Source organism: Xiphophorus maculatus, chromosome 1 (genome assembly GCF_002775205.1).
Source record: "Xiphophorus maculatus strain JP 163 A chromosome 1, X_maculatus-5.0-male, whole genome shotgun sequence".
Lineage (NCBI taxonomy): Eukaryota > Metazoa > Chordata > Actinopteri > Cyprinodontiformes > Poeciliidae > Xiphophorus > Xiphophorus maculatus.
Genome location: NC_036443.1, coordinates 1,079,187 through 1,095,599, shown reverse-complemented (window position 1 = coordinate 1,095,599; position 16,413 = coordinate 1,079,187). Strand labels below are relative to the sequence as shown.

At 37.3% G+C, this 16,413-nt stretch overlaps 1 protein-coding gene across 1 annotated transcript in view; it reads right to left on the bottom strand.

The window, feature by feature from the left end:
• LOC102223330 (tyrosine-protein phosphatase non-receptor type 11-like) overlaps nucleotides 1–16,413 on the bottom strand; it is a 54,458-nt gene that overhangs the window by 18,559 nt on the left and 19,486 nt on the right. The window contains exons 2-3 of the mRNA XM_023334590.1: nucleotides 16,156–16,278; nucleotides 1,952–2,146 (exon numbers count right to left, since the gene is read on the bottom strand). Coding sequence (XP_023190358.1) covers nucleotides 1,952–2,146; nucleotides 16,156–16,278 — 318 coding nt within the window. The remainder of the gene's footprint in view (nucleotides 1–1,951; nucleotides 2,147–16,155; nucleotides 16,279–16,413) is intronic.

The window sequence follows — 16,413 nt, the reverse complement described above, 5'->3', positions numbered from 1 at the left end:
ACATGAACCGTAAACCAGAAGCAGCTCTTACACCTGATAGATTAAAACACACACACAGTGCAAAGCAGATGTGCAGAAATAAAAAACATTTGCATCCAGTTTATTTAGGAGAACCATGTTTTGCAGAGTAAGGCCGGATTCTGCATTCAGAACATAAATATTCTATAAAGTACGTAATTGTGTGTATATTTGCAAAAGCATAGATGTCAACCAGTGAGTTAATCCAAACATGCCTTTGGGAATACACAGTAATTTATCTTTGTGTATATAAATTTCATGAGTGGGAGTGTTCATTCAGAGTATCCTCTCCTCAACCTGTGTAAACATGTAGGTGCGCTGGTACATAATTAACTAGTTAATGTGGATTGCTAACAGTCAGTCCACTGAACACTTTGCTAAGTGATGCGCCAGTGGGCAAGTAATTCAATATTATTGCTTGTTCTGATGGCTCTGAGTGGATCAGCAGTGAGGCAGTAACATCAAGCTGGAGAGGTTTCCAGGACCGCTGCTTTGCCTCATTCTCTCTTCAACTCTAAGCAGACTATGGAACCAGTTTACTCATCTATCCACATTAGGACAACCGATGTTCTGAATGGGCGATGTATAAATTAATTGACTTTGAAGTGGCATCATGTTTATGTGATGAGAATGTTATTATGCATTATTTGTCCTGTTTGAATGTCATAAATTCAGTCTAATGTGCGCCTGGAAGGTGAAGTGAGAGTGAATGTTTAAAGTGGGCCTTTAAAACCCATCATCTTGTTCTATGCTTTGCTTCGTTTAGAGCAGAGATCTCCAAGCTTTATGTAACAGGGATCAAAATGACTTATGGACCAAAGGAATTTCATTTTTTTATAAAAGCTCGTACTTTCATATTTTTTCAAGTTAAACGTTTAATTCAACAAATAAATTAGATTTGTTTTGTTGAAAAGAGATAGGTAATCTACCTTCTGTCTATATACTTAAAGGGGCAGTATTATGTGTTTTCCAGGCACATAGTGCCATTTTATAGCACAATCAATTAACTATGTTAACTACAGTTAACATGTTTGTTTGTTTTTGATGAGAGAATAACACTATAACATTATGTAAACAGTCAATTTTTGAGCTTCACTGTCACTTTAAGGGTTTACATGTTTGGCTTATTAAAATAGATGTCTGTCAGGCTCCTGTCTACCCAGGTCTCATGTTTGTTAACCTTTTTTAGTTTTTTGGATTGGCTGCACTGTAACTAATTTTGTTGAACTTTCTGTACAGCAGAAAGTGTTTTTGAATTGAAATATTGCTCATTTTGTCACTCAAAGCTATGGTAATATTGCTGGAATGGGTTTGTTGAGGCCAGATGTAATACTAAAAATAAAAATATTTTACAGAAGGAAACCATAACAGCTTATTGAAATCTTCAGTCTCTTTTCATTGTGGTTTCAGGAGTTTGTTCTTGTCCCATATTTGTCTGGCATTAACAGCAGCCGTTTTTAATTTAAACCTCTGGTTCACAGACTGGAAACTATAATTGGGTTGAGCTCCCTGGATATTGAGAGGACCTTTGTCCTGTACAAATCAGAAGTTTCTATGTTTTCTTTGTTCCAGTTTCTTTTACCAGCAGGATATCTGATGAGCCTCTGCTCCTGCAGCCCTCTCTGCAGCTGGAAGCTCACCTTCTCACCATCACAGTTTCGTCTGAAAATGTTTGTCTGGATGATCTGTGTAAGCTACTAATTTCACTCTTTGTGAATATTCTTCTGAACAGAACAAGAACATTGAGTTTTATACTGCTCTGATCTGAGTTTTGTTCATAACCATTTCAAACTGATTTGATTTTAAGGTTCTCCAATGATAAAAGTTGCTTCATGTTTAGTTGTCTGATATGCACTCTGGGTTTCTGTAACAGGTGAAATCAGGTGGATTTGTCCTGCTGCTGTTCTCGTGCTGTCTGGATAGTGATGTTTACCTTTCAGATGTGGGATCCTTGCAGTTGAGTGGATACTTCAGCTCGATGACGTGGCCATTCCTCTCGCGCAGCAGGTCCTGCTGTTCAGTGTAATACTGCACCAGCTCGGCTAGCGTGGCAAACTTCTCGCCGCCATACAGGTCATAGTAGTCCCCCGAGTTCTGGATCTTAATGTGGGTCACCTCATTGTTACGCCTGAGTAAAAAATTCAACTTATTATTTTCACAGAAGAGCAAGGAATTTAATCAAAACAAGCTATTTTTTCTTCTTGTTAACATTTTCCCTCTTCCATAGCTACCCTGCGGAAATGTAAAAATAAAGACCTGAACAGACACAAACAGCCACCCACGCACATGCCCATGCAGTATAGAGCTCACACAAAGACATCCAGACTTCGCCCACACAAGCCCAGCATAAACACACATAAACATGTCCAACTTATCAAGCCATCTGCTGCCTTCCTGCCTACTCCCAGCAATCCTCCTTCAAGAACATGCAGATCATGTCGAATCACTTCAAACTGTTATTTAATCCACTATTCTCTGTATTTAAGGATCTGCTTTTATTTTTACATTCAAGAAAATGCACAAAGATGAGAAATTTGCTTCAATCTAATATGAAATGGAAGGAAATTATACATATAAAGACAATATATGAAGCGTTTTGTGCATTTGTTTTCAGACTCTTTTACCCTAATGCCCCAAAATAAAACAACCAGTCATCCAATAAATAAGTCTTCTTGTTTGCAATTTAATGAGAGTAATCCTATGAAGACCCAGAGGTCAAAGATAAACTCTGGAGGAGGTGGAGATTTCTATAGATCAGGTGGAAAAATTTGCTCCCAAGACGACTAATCGTCCTTTAATTATCCTCCCCTGTGGTATGAAGAGTGCCTTCGTTAAAGGAAAGCTGTAAGAAGTGCTGGCTGGAGATTGCCACCAAAAAAATCTGAAATTTTGAGATAAATCAAAAGATTTCCTAAAAAAAAGTGGAAATTTCTGAGTTTGAAAGGTTGAAAATTTGCTAACATTTCTGATTCTGAAACTCAAAAATTTTCAAGATTTTTTCTAGAAATTTTTTATTTTAATCTAAAGATTTCTAAGTTTTTTATCAGAATTGTTTCTCTTCCTTTTTTATTTTCTATGTACAACGACCCTAATAAGCTGCCATAGGTTTATAACTCAGATCTGGGAATGACTTTAAATCCAACTAAACCATATTCCAAGTCCAAATAATAAGTCCAAATAATTTTTTACAGCACAGACTACAAGGTTTAGAATAATACTGTATTACTATAATAATATTCACCTAATCTGAACTGTGGCTATTCGAAGTGACATACAACAAAGTGAGGATGCACTGATATGTTTTATTAAGCAGACCAGTACAGATATGTTAAACAATGACTAATAGATATTTTGTAAGAAATCTTGCAGCAAAGAAAGTTCTACAAAGTATTCACTCAGTGGATTTGATATAAATGCAAACCAGTTTTCTAGTTTCTATTTGCAAGACATTTGAAAGCCTCCCTGAATTTCAAATGTTTCTTTTAATTAGAACATTTATGGACTACTTTGTGTTGGTCTGTCACAAAAAATTACGATAAAGAACACTGAAATGTGTTTGTGTTACAAAAATATGAAAAAGCTCTAAATAAATACATTTGAATATTTCTGCAGCGAAATTTATCTGCAGTTATCGGTTTTTATCTGGAGTTATCTGTTTTTATCTTCAGTTATCGGTTTTTATCTACAGTTATGGTTTTATCTTCAGTTAGTTTTTATCTGCAGTTATCTGTATAAGTAAGTTTTTTCCCTAATTTTTAGCAACTTTTGCTTCCATGTTTTACTGGGAAATAAACAACACATATTTGGGATGAGGACACAGAAAACACAAGCATAAATCAGACTCAGAGTGGAGCCGGGCAGTCAGTGCTATCTGATCCAACTCTTCATCGGCTAATGGTGATATCAAATGGCACAAATCCTATTTTCCTCCATCAGTTCTCCTGCAGTCCTCATAAGTTTCGCTGTTTTCTCTCACAATCACTGCTCTCATCCATTCTCCTTTTTAATCCATCTCTTCCTCACTCCCCATCCATCTCTACTTTTGTTTCCTGGTAATTGCTTTATAGCTTTATTAGTGACTGCTGGCAAGTTGCCACAGGTATGTGGCCCAGTTAAAGGCCCATCCTCAGCTCTCAGGTCAGAGCCCCCTTTTTCCTATGGAGTTTAACTCCATTAACTCTGGAATGAGAAAAACACATCCTATTAGATTTCCCTTCACTCTGACCTGCTGATAACCTTTATGGATTTATTGCAGTTTGAAACTCGCATGGAATCAATTTGGTTTGGGTCAGGATGAATCTTTACTGCTAGAGAAGAACCAAAATATTGGAATATATTAACAGAGGAGATTGTGTTGTTTCTCATTTATCGTGATCAGTTTCTGACCGTTACAAGGATTTCGATTCATCGTTGTCATGATAATCAATCAATCAATCAATCTTTATTTCAGACACAAAAGAGGTCCATAGTAAAACAAAAAGAAAAGAAAAAAACCCAAAAAGAAACATGACAGTCACTGAGCCACAAATAAATGATGACGCCAATGTTTCCACAATCTTGAGAAAAATCTCGCTGTACTAAAAACAGGGTTTACTAAAATTGCTATTGTATTATTGTATGATACGGGTAATCTACACATACATTTATACATGAGATTCCTGAGCGCAGCTGCACATGTGGGAACAGCGTTATGTGCAAACATGTGGCTGGCACTGCTCCATCTAGGCACTTTGAGTAGGAGCCTCAGGCCATCATTGTATGCCACATAAAGTTTGTGCAGTCTACTTTTTTTATATCTTCGCCATAGATGGGCTGTGTAAAATGAAGTACAAAAAACTTTAAAAAGAGCTACTTTCACAGAGGATGAACACATACCAAACTTTCTAATCAATTTCTAATAAATTCCATATAAAAATGTTTTTTAAAAATAAAAGCTAAGCTGTCTGAATTTTCACGGTTATTATTTTTACTGTTTTCTCTGCTGTTTATTTAATGAGAGAATCACTAATCAGTCATTTCTTTGTGCCCGATGTCCTGAAGGAGCTCACTACTACCTAATGTTTGTGTTTGATTCCTGTTTCAGCCCTGAAAAAAGAACCAATAAACAATTCTTATTGTCACTTTTAATGTTATCACAATAGAAACACAAAATACTGTGAAAAACTTTAAGTCACCACTTATTAACATTATAATGAAGGAAATGACGAGATCGCTCTGATTAGATTTTTACATAGTTTTTTATAAATTGTTTTGCCAAAGTATTCCTACCTCTGACTAACCTTTTCTTCACATTTTGTCTCACTGCAGCTTTAAACTTTAACTTACTCTTATAGCATTGTGAGAACCGGATCCACACAAACTAATTGTGAAGTGGAAGGCCAAATGTTTAGTGTTTTTGGATTCACCCTGCTTTGATCTGTACTATTTTATTGTTGACCAGCTTCTCTTTCCTTTCTGAAAGGCATCCCCACAGCATAATCCTGCCACTACCGTTTTATCACAGTGGAGTGACGTGTTCAAGGTGATGAGAAGTGTTTGTTTGCTCCACAAATAGAATTGTACATGTAGCTGAAAAAGTTCCCCTATGGTCTAATCTGGTCAAAGGAAGCTTTTTATTTGCCATCTGTCCTTACATGGTTTTTGTGGCAAAACACATATTAAACTTTTTATGGCTTTGTTTAAAAATGTATTTTTGATGGCTTCTCTTCCATACAGACCAGATTAGTGGAGAGCACCAATAACAGTTGTGCTGATGGAAAATCTTTTTTAGAGTCAGCATCGTCTCTGTGGCTGCTTTTCCGATAAACAAAGAGAAAACTATAAGGTTTACCCAACTCAAATTTAAGACTTTTTAAGACCAGTATGAATGGAATTTAAGACCCAGAAATATGAGAACTTTGTCCAGTCAACTGATGATAAATGTATACTGACCCATGATGGAAAAAAGCTAGCTAGCTAGCAACAGTATGCACTATGTAGCAGTGAGGTACCTCACTGTACCTCACTGCTAGCTAGCTAGCAACATACTGTTAGCAGTGGAGTACAGCTAGCCTCCACCGTCTCAAGTCGCTAGCAATGAAAATGTCCCAATGATTCAAACTTTTGTCTGACAGAAAAGTCCAGTGAGAAAAGAACACAGCTCTAAGACCTCTTATTAAAATATTGAAGGATAATTTCATTTTTACAATAAATGTAATTTTTAAGGCCTTAATTTTAGATACATTCATTTCAGACTTTTTAAGGATGTGCTGACAGTGAACTGTACTACTAATAAATGTCTTGATGTTATGGATTCAATAGATTATGCAGAACATTCTACTACTACATGTCAGGATCTGTGTTTATTTAGAGTTTTCTGTGTCCTTAAGTCTCTTCGTTGTCCTGTCCTCCCCTTGATTGTTCCCAGGTGTGTCTCGTTCTGTCATTACCCTCCCATGTATTTAACTCCACCTGTGTTCCTTGTTCGTCGTCGGGTCCTCGTCAATGTCGAGTCTAGTTGTCGTCAGTGTTTCCATGTGCCTGCTGTTCGTTGTTTGGACTGAGTTTCACCATTAAAATCATCTTTATTCATCATACCTGGGTCCGCTGCGTCTGCCTCACCAACCCTCACTGCAATTCATGACACTACACACTGAATTTAAGTGTACTCCTGTTTACGATGAACATACATTTGCTAATTCTATATGAGATTGCTCACATACTAATACTCTCATTTTCATGGTAGTTATATTTTAATGTGGAGAGAAATAATTAGTCAGTTATCAGAAAAATGCTTTGCACATATCTGAAAACCAGGTTTACACATTTCCATAGGAATCTTGGCCGACTCGTCTCTACAGACTAAATCTGTTATGTTTCTTTAACTTGGTAAAGCATTGGCTCTCTTAACAGATTAAAAACCTTTCTACCAAGCTGGTTCCAGAGTTAAACTGTAGTCAGTGGAAGCCTGGTGCTATTTCCTTTTGTTTTCACCGTTCCAAACACTCTGGCACCACAAAACTGGAACCATCTCAGTCCTGAGTGCATCAGAGCAAATAACCACCCTCACCAGAGACTGAAGCAACCAATCCAAACGTTGCCATGCTTAAAACTTCTCAGTTAGCTGTGTTATTAATCTGCCTTATCTGAGATAAACCTCTAAGCTTCAACATTAATAAATGTTGGATTAGCAGGGGAATAACATGAGCTCACCATCTCATTTTCAGCTGCTTGCTTAAATTTCACCAGGCAGTCACTGAGTTATAGATGGGTTAATGCGCTGAAGATGACTGCTGCTTGGATCTGAGATTTTAAGATCAATTTCTTAAAAAACATAGTGTCTCAACTAGCACTACTGAGATGAGTGATGTGGTAAAAATGTCTCCCTGCTCTGTAATGCTCTGCAGAAATGCAGAACATGACACAGTCAGGATTAAATATCTGCAGAAAGATCTGAATGATGTTCAATGTTTCCTTAAACAATTTGTTTAAGTGAAGTAATGATGTGGTGCAAAGCTGCTGACTGGTTTGTGGACAGTCAACAGTGGTCTGTAGTGGTTTATATTTAGTAGTTTCAAGGTGCTTCTTCTTAAACCCCAATGTTTGTTGCTTGGCAGCAAAGAAGGAGCATTTCTTCCATCTTTACTGTTGTGGCTCAGGTCAGAAGGTTCTCATTCTATTTCCTGGTGAACAGCTCCTTCCACTAAACCTTTCAGAACTGTGACTCAAAGAAGAACAGCACAAGGTTATAATGTTTCAGCTCTGTGCTTCAATAGCTGCGTTTCAATTACTAATGTGTGCAAAACTTTGACTATACTCTGCTAGCCAAAAAAACCACAGTTGTGCTGTTTACATTATAAATATTAAAAAACTATTAAAATCACACGTCAATTAGTTTGCTCACACGATGACTCAATTAAAAACACGGCAGTGACTAAACAGTTAAATTCATAAATCAGCCATGGTGGCACTAGCGCTCCTCATTTCTCAGCCAATCAGAGGAGACGTCCATGTCTCATTCAGGTCTTGGAGCAACAAGCCCCGCCTACTAGAGAGCGGCTACGTATGCTGTGTTTTGGGGAAACTGTAGTCGGCGATGGATTGAACAGGTTGGAAAGACAATCTCAGCTTCTTATGCAATTCTAATTAGGACATCTTGATCATGATTATCTCAGTCTTCTTATCAGGATGTTACACAACCAACTTGAGAAATCCTTCATGTTTTCAGTGGGAAACCAAAGTATATTTCACTCAGCAGCATTCAGATCTACGTTTATATCAGGTATTTTTTTGGGACTTTTGGTTGATATTCGGTTTCTTTTCAGTAAAATGAAACCTATATGAAGATTAAACACTGTTCATTCCTTTGAAAGAAAACTAAAATAATCTGCAGCATTTTTTTTAATTTTCTCCCTCATATCTAACTAACATATGACTCAGTCTTTTGATAATATTAGCCATTTATTTTTTTGACACAAGTTACTGTAACATCAACATTTACCTCAAAGACTTCACATTTAACACCACAATGTTTTTACTAAACTTGACTGAAGCAAAATGAGATTTGAATTCAGTATTCAGATGGCATTTCGTTCTGTTTACAGAACCAAAGGCAGACATATGATCAATGCAGGAAGTTTATTGGTTGGGCAAAAATAGTTATGATACAGTCCTTGCATGAGGAAATGAGATTAAAGACTTCCCAAGCTGCTTTATGACTTCCTGTCACTGCCAACGTCTGAGTGCTTACTGTTAGTTAGGCTGAGTGGACAATAAATAACAGCAGCTCTAATGATGAAGAAGACGACAGGAAGTGGTATAAGGATGATGGTGCAGGATGTGTTTTAATGATTATCGCGTGAACAACCTTACTCACAAGTGATATTAATTGCATTTATTTTTTAAATAAAAACACCGCAATTACAAAATTGTGTTTTTTGACTTTAGTGAAATATTAGCACAGTTTTTTGGACTACATCCACTGAAGTTTACTCAAATTCTCACATAACTATACATACAAAAAAGAAGGCTTCTTCCTTCTAACTTTAGTTTTCTTTTCAAAGAAAAGTCTGTTAACTTTCCTTCTAACAAGCTGGTTACTAAAACAGGCAGCACTAATAAAAAAGAGCTGGATAGGAACACAGACAAGATTAACAAAATGACCTGATGTGTGATGATTTGCCAGGCGGACATGTTGGATTTCAAAATCAGTGACAACATCCATCAGTGATCAAAGTTCATCTCTACTGAGATGATTACCACAGAGGAGCAATAACCCCACAACAAAATCAATAAAGTCAAGTTGGTAAATAATTCAATTTGCTCAGACGACTTGTGCTAATTCTGTACCCTGAAGAAATATTTTATTACTGGTGATTTATTTTTTTCAATTATTATCCAAAAGCAGCTTCTATGAACAAACCGAAAATTCTCTCATTGTTCTCCAACAATAAATGTTTTTTTTTGTCTTTAACATACTGGGAGATTTTGAATAAAAATCCAGTTGACTAACAATGAATCATCACTGAATCTTTTAGAAGGATGTGGATTCAAAAATTATTACTAAAATGAATAAAAATAGTTCAAACACAAAATCAATCTTCTTCCTGCACTGGGAAGCAACATTAAGTAAATTCTAGAAAAGAAAACACTAAAGTGGACCACATGGTACAAGAAAATACTAATAAAAAAGACACAGCCAGTAAATCCAAACCCATGAAACACAATGAACTTAATTAACCAATTATCCCAGTTAAAGCAGGTCTGATGCAGCTGAGACTCTTCACTGATTGGCCAGGATGTTCAAGTAGCAGCTTGTAATGAACTGTTAGCATCAGGGAAAATGATTTAGCTTATAGATAATTAACAAAATACTGAACAGCACGAAGCATAACAAAAATTAGCTTAAAAAACTGAGAGATAACTTCAAAGTCAGATCATTTTAAAAAAAACAACAAATATGAAAATATAAACATGAAAAATAGGTTTACATCTAGTATTTATGCAGGTTTGTTTCAGTTAATCCTAAATAAACCCAGCAGATCTTAAAGTTTCCACTGTGATTGGGTTGCAGCTGAAGTTGATGCCATAATCCATGGAAACTACATAAAATCCTCAGCAGATCCATCCACACAACAGCACATTCAGGAGAGATTTTACACATCCTTACATAGAGGTTTTTCTAATATTTAGTTTTAGAAGGTGAAAGAAATAAATGACAACAGTCAAAAATTAACTAAAACTAGAGTCAACTAAAACTAAAACATGGAGTTGCCGATCGATCGGCAACTCCATGTTCCAATCAGGTTTTTTGCTGCGGATTCGATACCGATCCTCCTGATCTCTGCCGATTGCCTGGAATGGCTATTAATTTTTCTCTTTAGACATAAATAAAAATAACATAAATACTATGTTATCTGGCAAAATGGAAAAAATATCTGGCAATAAATTAGCCTAATTTAGACATAACAGAAATATCTAAAATCTTTTTTTTATCATTTACATGCTGCAGCTTTAAGCAGACGTTCGGTGTGACAGTTCAGTCTGGTGGAGGTTGAGCGGCTCCGTGTGTGAAATATTACTACCAGCAGCGTGTTGCGGTGGTCCAAGAGCGAGAGCAGAACCAGCATCTTACACCGCTAGCTCGAAGACTTGAATTATTTTTTGGGTTATTTGTTGAGCTTTCTGACTGTGATGCTAATCTGGGTGAGTGTTGGTAGTTGTGCGCTGCTATCTGGCTGCTCTGGAATTCCTTTTTTTCCTGCATTGAGTCTCGATGTAGCCAAACTCCGTCGAGTGTTGGTATTTTAAATGTCATATTAGATTCGTTGTGTTGTTGCATTTTGACATGTTTTACCCCCGAGGTGATTTTCCGCCGCATCACGCAAATGTTCCCATTCACTCTGAGCGTTAAAGTTCCTCACAACAGGATTTTGCTCTTGCGCAGTGTGAAGAAAGAGGACATAAGCTGCACACGCAGGCTGCGAAGTGAGATAAATGTGATCAGTTTTGGTGATCGCCAACAAGCAACAGTGATCGGTGATCACCAATAATACACTTTTTCACGGAAATTGGCTGATTATGATCGGTGGCCGATCGATGGGCACACTTCTAACTGAAATAAATTTGTTTTTAGACAGTGCAGGTGCTCCACCAAACCTGCTAGTTTTTTGTGGGTCAGATTGGCAGATCTAGTTTTCACTGCGGGTAACCATCAGTGACCCTGAGGTTCACTTTCACACATATTTTGATATTTGCTCAGGTTTTGAACCTATGATGAAAAAAAAATGTGAATTTCACACAGTGGGAATTGGACCACAGAGTTGCAGCAAAGCTTTACTGCTTTATACGGGAGTCCTTTTAAAATAAAATATTCTTTTTAAATGTTTTTACAGAAAACCTTTCAGAAGTATTTTCAAAAATGTACATAAGTTTATGCCTTCACAAAGCTTAAGCTGATACTTTTGCATTGCTTTGCCCACAGGCTACTCACATTAACATATTCTGAAGATAAAGCTGGATTTTGGTTTTAAATATCTGTTCTGCATCTTGTTATCTATGTTTTAAATGTTGCATAAATTCTGTGAAATCGTGGTATTTTTAGTCAGTGTTGTATTTTGAGAATATTCTTCTAACTTCATTATTTAAGATTATCATCGAAAGCTTTTTTTATTTATTTTTATTCCAACCCCTCTTTTGTATTATAAGAAACAATAAAAATATTTTAAGTCTGGAAGAAGCAACAGAAATAACAATAACTCTGGTGGTAGAGAGATTCTTTCTAATATCAATCCTGAATTATCAGCAGAGCTTTAAGTTCACATATAGTCAGAGCTGAACTTAAACAATAACCACAAGTCATCAAATATTTATGAAAGAAAAGAGATAGAGATAGAAATCACACATAATAATATAATAATAAACATAGTCATAATAACAACAACAACAACAATAATAATAATAATAATAATACTCTTTACCTCTCCAACATAGAGCTAAAAAAAAGCTGAGCTCAGTGGAAACGTCAGCGTTAACCCAGAATAGTGTTATATAACAAATCAATTTGCTCTCTGTTGTAATGTGATGTAAAAAAAATCTCTTTCAAGATCTACTTTAGCCTCCTCCTTGGGGTTTATTAAAGTATATAAAGAGCATAAAATATGACGGCAGAAACTCGGCCAACAGAACTCCACATTTCCATTATGCCCAAACTTTTTCTGCATTTAACTTTTTTTAAATGTACATCTTTGAATTTTATTAGTGTGTGATTTTTTTTCCAGGTTTTTCCTGGTTTGGTTTTCAGCTCAGGCTGACCCTCCTCAGCCTGGGGGAGATTAGAGGAGATGCAGAGAGAGAGGATAAGAGGAAAAATGAAAACTCCCTCTCTAAACCACACATTTATAGAGGAATTTTTCTGCATTAATCCAAGAGCATGTTCAGTCTGAAAGCAGAATTTTACATCTTTTGTTCTCAAAACTTGTAATACTTTTGCTTACATTTATATTTTGAAAGCAGGACTTCATGTCTTTCTTTTCAAAACTTGTACTCAAAACTTCTCCTTGCACTCACACTTAGTCTCTGCTCAGACTCTCTGCTTGCTTGGGACATATGGAACTGCCTTTTTGGAACAGTCGCCCAGCAACCTCTCAGTCAGTAGAATGAAAGTGTTGTGCTGGGTGCGCTTGTTTCCTTCTAGCGGGTATGCCTGTGTGGCTACTATTGATTGTAGCAGAAGAATATATATTAAACTACACATATTTATATGCACATGCATATATACTGTACATAATGTCTATATAGATTTTATTCATGTTTTCCAGCCGAGGAGTTGTAGCTTAAGAGAGATTCAGCTGCTGAGATTCATCCGTGCGGTGCAGTGAATCCGTCTCTCCTTAAAGACACTTCCCACTTCTTCCTCACATCGTTGTCTTTATGAAACTTTCAAAACAAAACCGGGAGCTATCTTACTTTTGACATAGTGAAATAATCACATATAAATAACAGTCTTTGCCACCTTGTGTCGCATAATCTAAATCAACGTTAGTCTGATGCGAGAACTTTTAAGTACAAGCATTACAAGTTTTGAGAACAAAAGACATGAAATCCTGTTTTCAGACTGAAAATGTGTGCTCTTGGATTATGGCAGAAAAATTTCCCCATACACATTTAATATGATGAACTAGGTAGCAACAATTAGTGGTTATTGTCACTCAGGCACATGCTGACAAGCATTTAGTACTGATATCATTTTGAATTCTTCAGGAATTAGTGTTAACCCGTAGGGTCTAGGGTGTTATTAAAATCTGTCACATATCGGCAGAAAAATAAAACAATCCAGCAGCTTATTGGAGTACATTATTGGGTTACACAATAAAAAAACCTATTTAGTCCTTTAGAGATTTTTTTTCTGTTCCATTTAGATGTAAAATAAATAATAAAACACAGAGCACAAAGCATAGAATTAGACTGAATAGATCTGGTCTCATAGATAAGGCACACTGTCACTGATACTTGATCTAGATTGTTTTTACATTATCTGGACCAATGCAGATATTGACATCAGATCGGAGCATCTCTAAAGGCTGATGTTTTGTTCCCTTTATCCATTCAGTGCTCCATAAAAAGTAATCACCCTAATACACTAATGAGTTTATTTCTTGTCCAATACATCAACAGTTGGAGAGATGTAAAGTCATATTTTGATTTAAAACGTGAGGACCACCCTGCTAGCACACCAGGATGTATCTGCGTCTGAGCGATTATCTAGGTCAGTGATTGATCCTGGAGCTGGTTAGTGTTCAGCTCACCGTCTGGAACGGTTACTGCTGACAGGAGAAATACTGAAACTGAGCAACAGGACATGCTGCAGCTCACAAACTGAGCTCTCCATCTCCACACAGAGAATTGTGTGTTTTCATTCTGTTATATAACTCTGTTTAATACAAATTCTGCTTTATCCTACTTTCTTTGTTTCTGCAGTGAGGGGGGAGAGGCTGAACATTGGTCATTTGACCTCAGAGAGTGCATTGCGGTTTAAATCTGTCATAAACTCACACAGCTAACCATCCGGTGGTTATTTAGGACACCAAGCATCACAAAGCTGCAAACCGCATGTCTAAAAGTCAGAGCCTGCCCAGATCTAAAACCTCCCTGCCTTTCTGACTGAAAGGTCTTTTTCTCTCTTGCTCTGGAGGTTCTTCCCTCCTTCACACCCGCAGGCCGTGTGACCCAGTCAGCTCCTAATACACTAATGAGTTTATTTCAGAGAAACAGAGAAACGTCTGGGCTTCCTTCCAGGCGCTCGGCCAGACCATCTGAGACTAAAATGTTTCTGCTGTCCAGAAAGAGCGACTCTTCACTTTCTCCTCTGTATCGGTTGATTTCCTGCTCTCTGTTATCGCCACAGCATGAGGAGCTGAGTCGCCTTACACACACACACAGCCAACCACCAGGGCTCTTAATTAACGTCTACTCTGGTAGTTCTCTATGACTACTATGATACCACATCACACATTCCAACCTGCAGGGGTGAACTGTGTTCATCCTAAACATCCTAAATGTTTTAGTTCTCTCCCTGGTTTAACGCACCTGGATCATATCACAATATTGGAAGCTCAAAACATTGTCCTGAGCCGTATGCAACGAAATTTCATTCTGTATACACCCTGTGCATGCAAAATGACAATAAAGTCAGTCTAAGTCTAAGTCATATGATGGCTCATTAGAGGCCTTAGGGGAACACTGACATGCTGAGAAGGTTGTTACTACTACCAGGGAGAGAATAAAACATGCAGGATGCCGGCCCCCCTGTACTAGAGTTTCTACTAGTTTCTAGTACTAGAAACTACTAGTACTAGTAGTTTCGGAATGCTTGATAAAGACTCATTCCGAAATACGGCATGAGTGATAAAGACGTTCATTTTAACACCAAAACGTGAGTCACTGCACCCTGCTGACCAAAAGAAAAGATTTCACTTTTCTTTGAGAAAGTTACCACATCACACATTCCAACCGAGTTATCCAATATGTTCCTTGAAACAACCCCCCCCCCCCCCCCCACACACACACACACACACACCAACACAGTTCAAGTGTCATGTATTCACCAGGTTTCTGCTGATGACCCACAGGGAGGAATTTATTGGAATTGTGTCGGACAAACCAACTGGGAATTGTTTTCTGGGAATTGAGCAGCTTACATGTGAACTCTGTGTCTTCAGGATCATCTGGACTTTTAGTCTCACTTACACCCAGATGAAGGTTAGAGGTCAAACAATGTGGGTTTTCCTACAACTGGTGATGATAATTAAAGGCCAGGGAAGCTGATGGCTGACATTCCAGTTATTTTTTTACCATTTAGTTGCTTCTTAATTGGCCTGTTATTTTTTAAACCTGGAATAAAAACTTAGCCATTTTCTTTAGGTACAAAGCATCTGAAGGCAGAGAAACACAGCAGCCTTCACACATTGGTAATTTCTATTACTTTTGTCGATATTTGGCTAGTGTGAAAAAACACAATTGCGGTGTTTTCATTAAATGAGAAATTTAATCAAAATAACTCGTGAATAAGTTTGTCCACAGAATATGTCATTAAAAAACAGGGCTGTGACAAATGTAAACATTTACATAAAGTTATATTCATAAATCAGCCATGGTGGCGCTAACGCTCATAATCCAATCAGAAGAGACAACGGGAGCAGCTATGTATGCAGCGTTTTGGGGAAACTGTAGTCGCTGATTTTACAGCACAGTAATTGTTTCAACACGTTGGATCGACAAATGGAACTTTTTATGAACTGTGATGCATTTAAATTGGTGCGTTTCCATAAAGCAAATTATTTTTCTAATTAAAATTTGCACAGTTTTATGGTCAATAGAAACATAATAGGACAGTTAGCATCCTGAGCTAACCATCCTCAGGATGCTGCCAATAGACGATATTTAAACTATTAAAGCATATTTGAGCTAGAATTATTAATTGGTTCAGATATTTACATATCTTTAGTATTCCTAGATCAGGCTTAAGTCCTTCTGTGAACGTACTTGAGATGTCAAATATCAAAATTTAAAAAACTGTATTTTTGCTTACTCACAGGTGAGAAGTGTGAGGTCAAAGGTGAAGCTGCTGGTGAATGCACTACAAGGGCAGGTTGAAGTTACCTGACAGACAGGGTAAAATCCCCAGGATTGCTCTTGCTGGGCCGGGCCAGGAAACTGCCGTGGACGCCCCGGGTCAACAAGACCTGCTCTGCCTCGATTCCAGTGATGTTGGGATGGAACCACCTGCAAACAGTGAAAAACAGAAAGGTTACAGCAAAGGTCAACTGGAGAAACATCATGGAGCGAGCTACACGTACTGAGGTTTAGCAAAGTTACAGATTAAAAGAAACACTTTGATTTTGCAAGATACAGGCAATT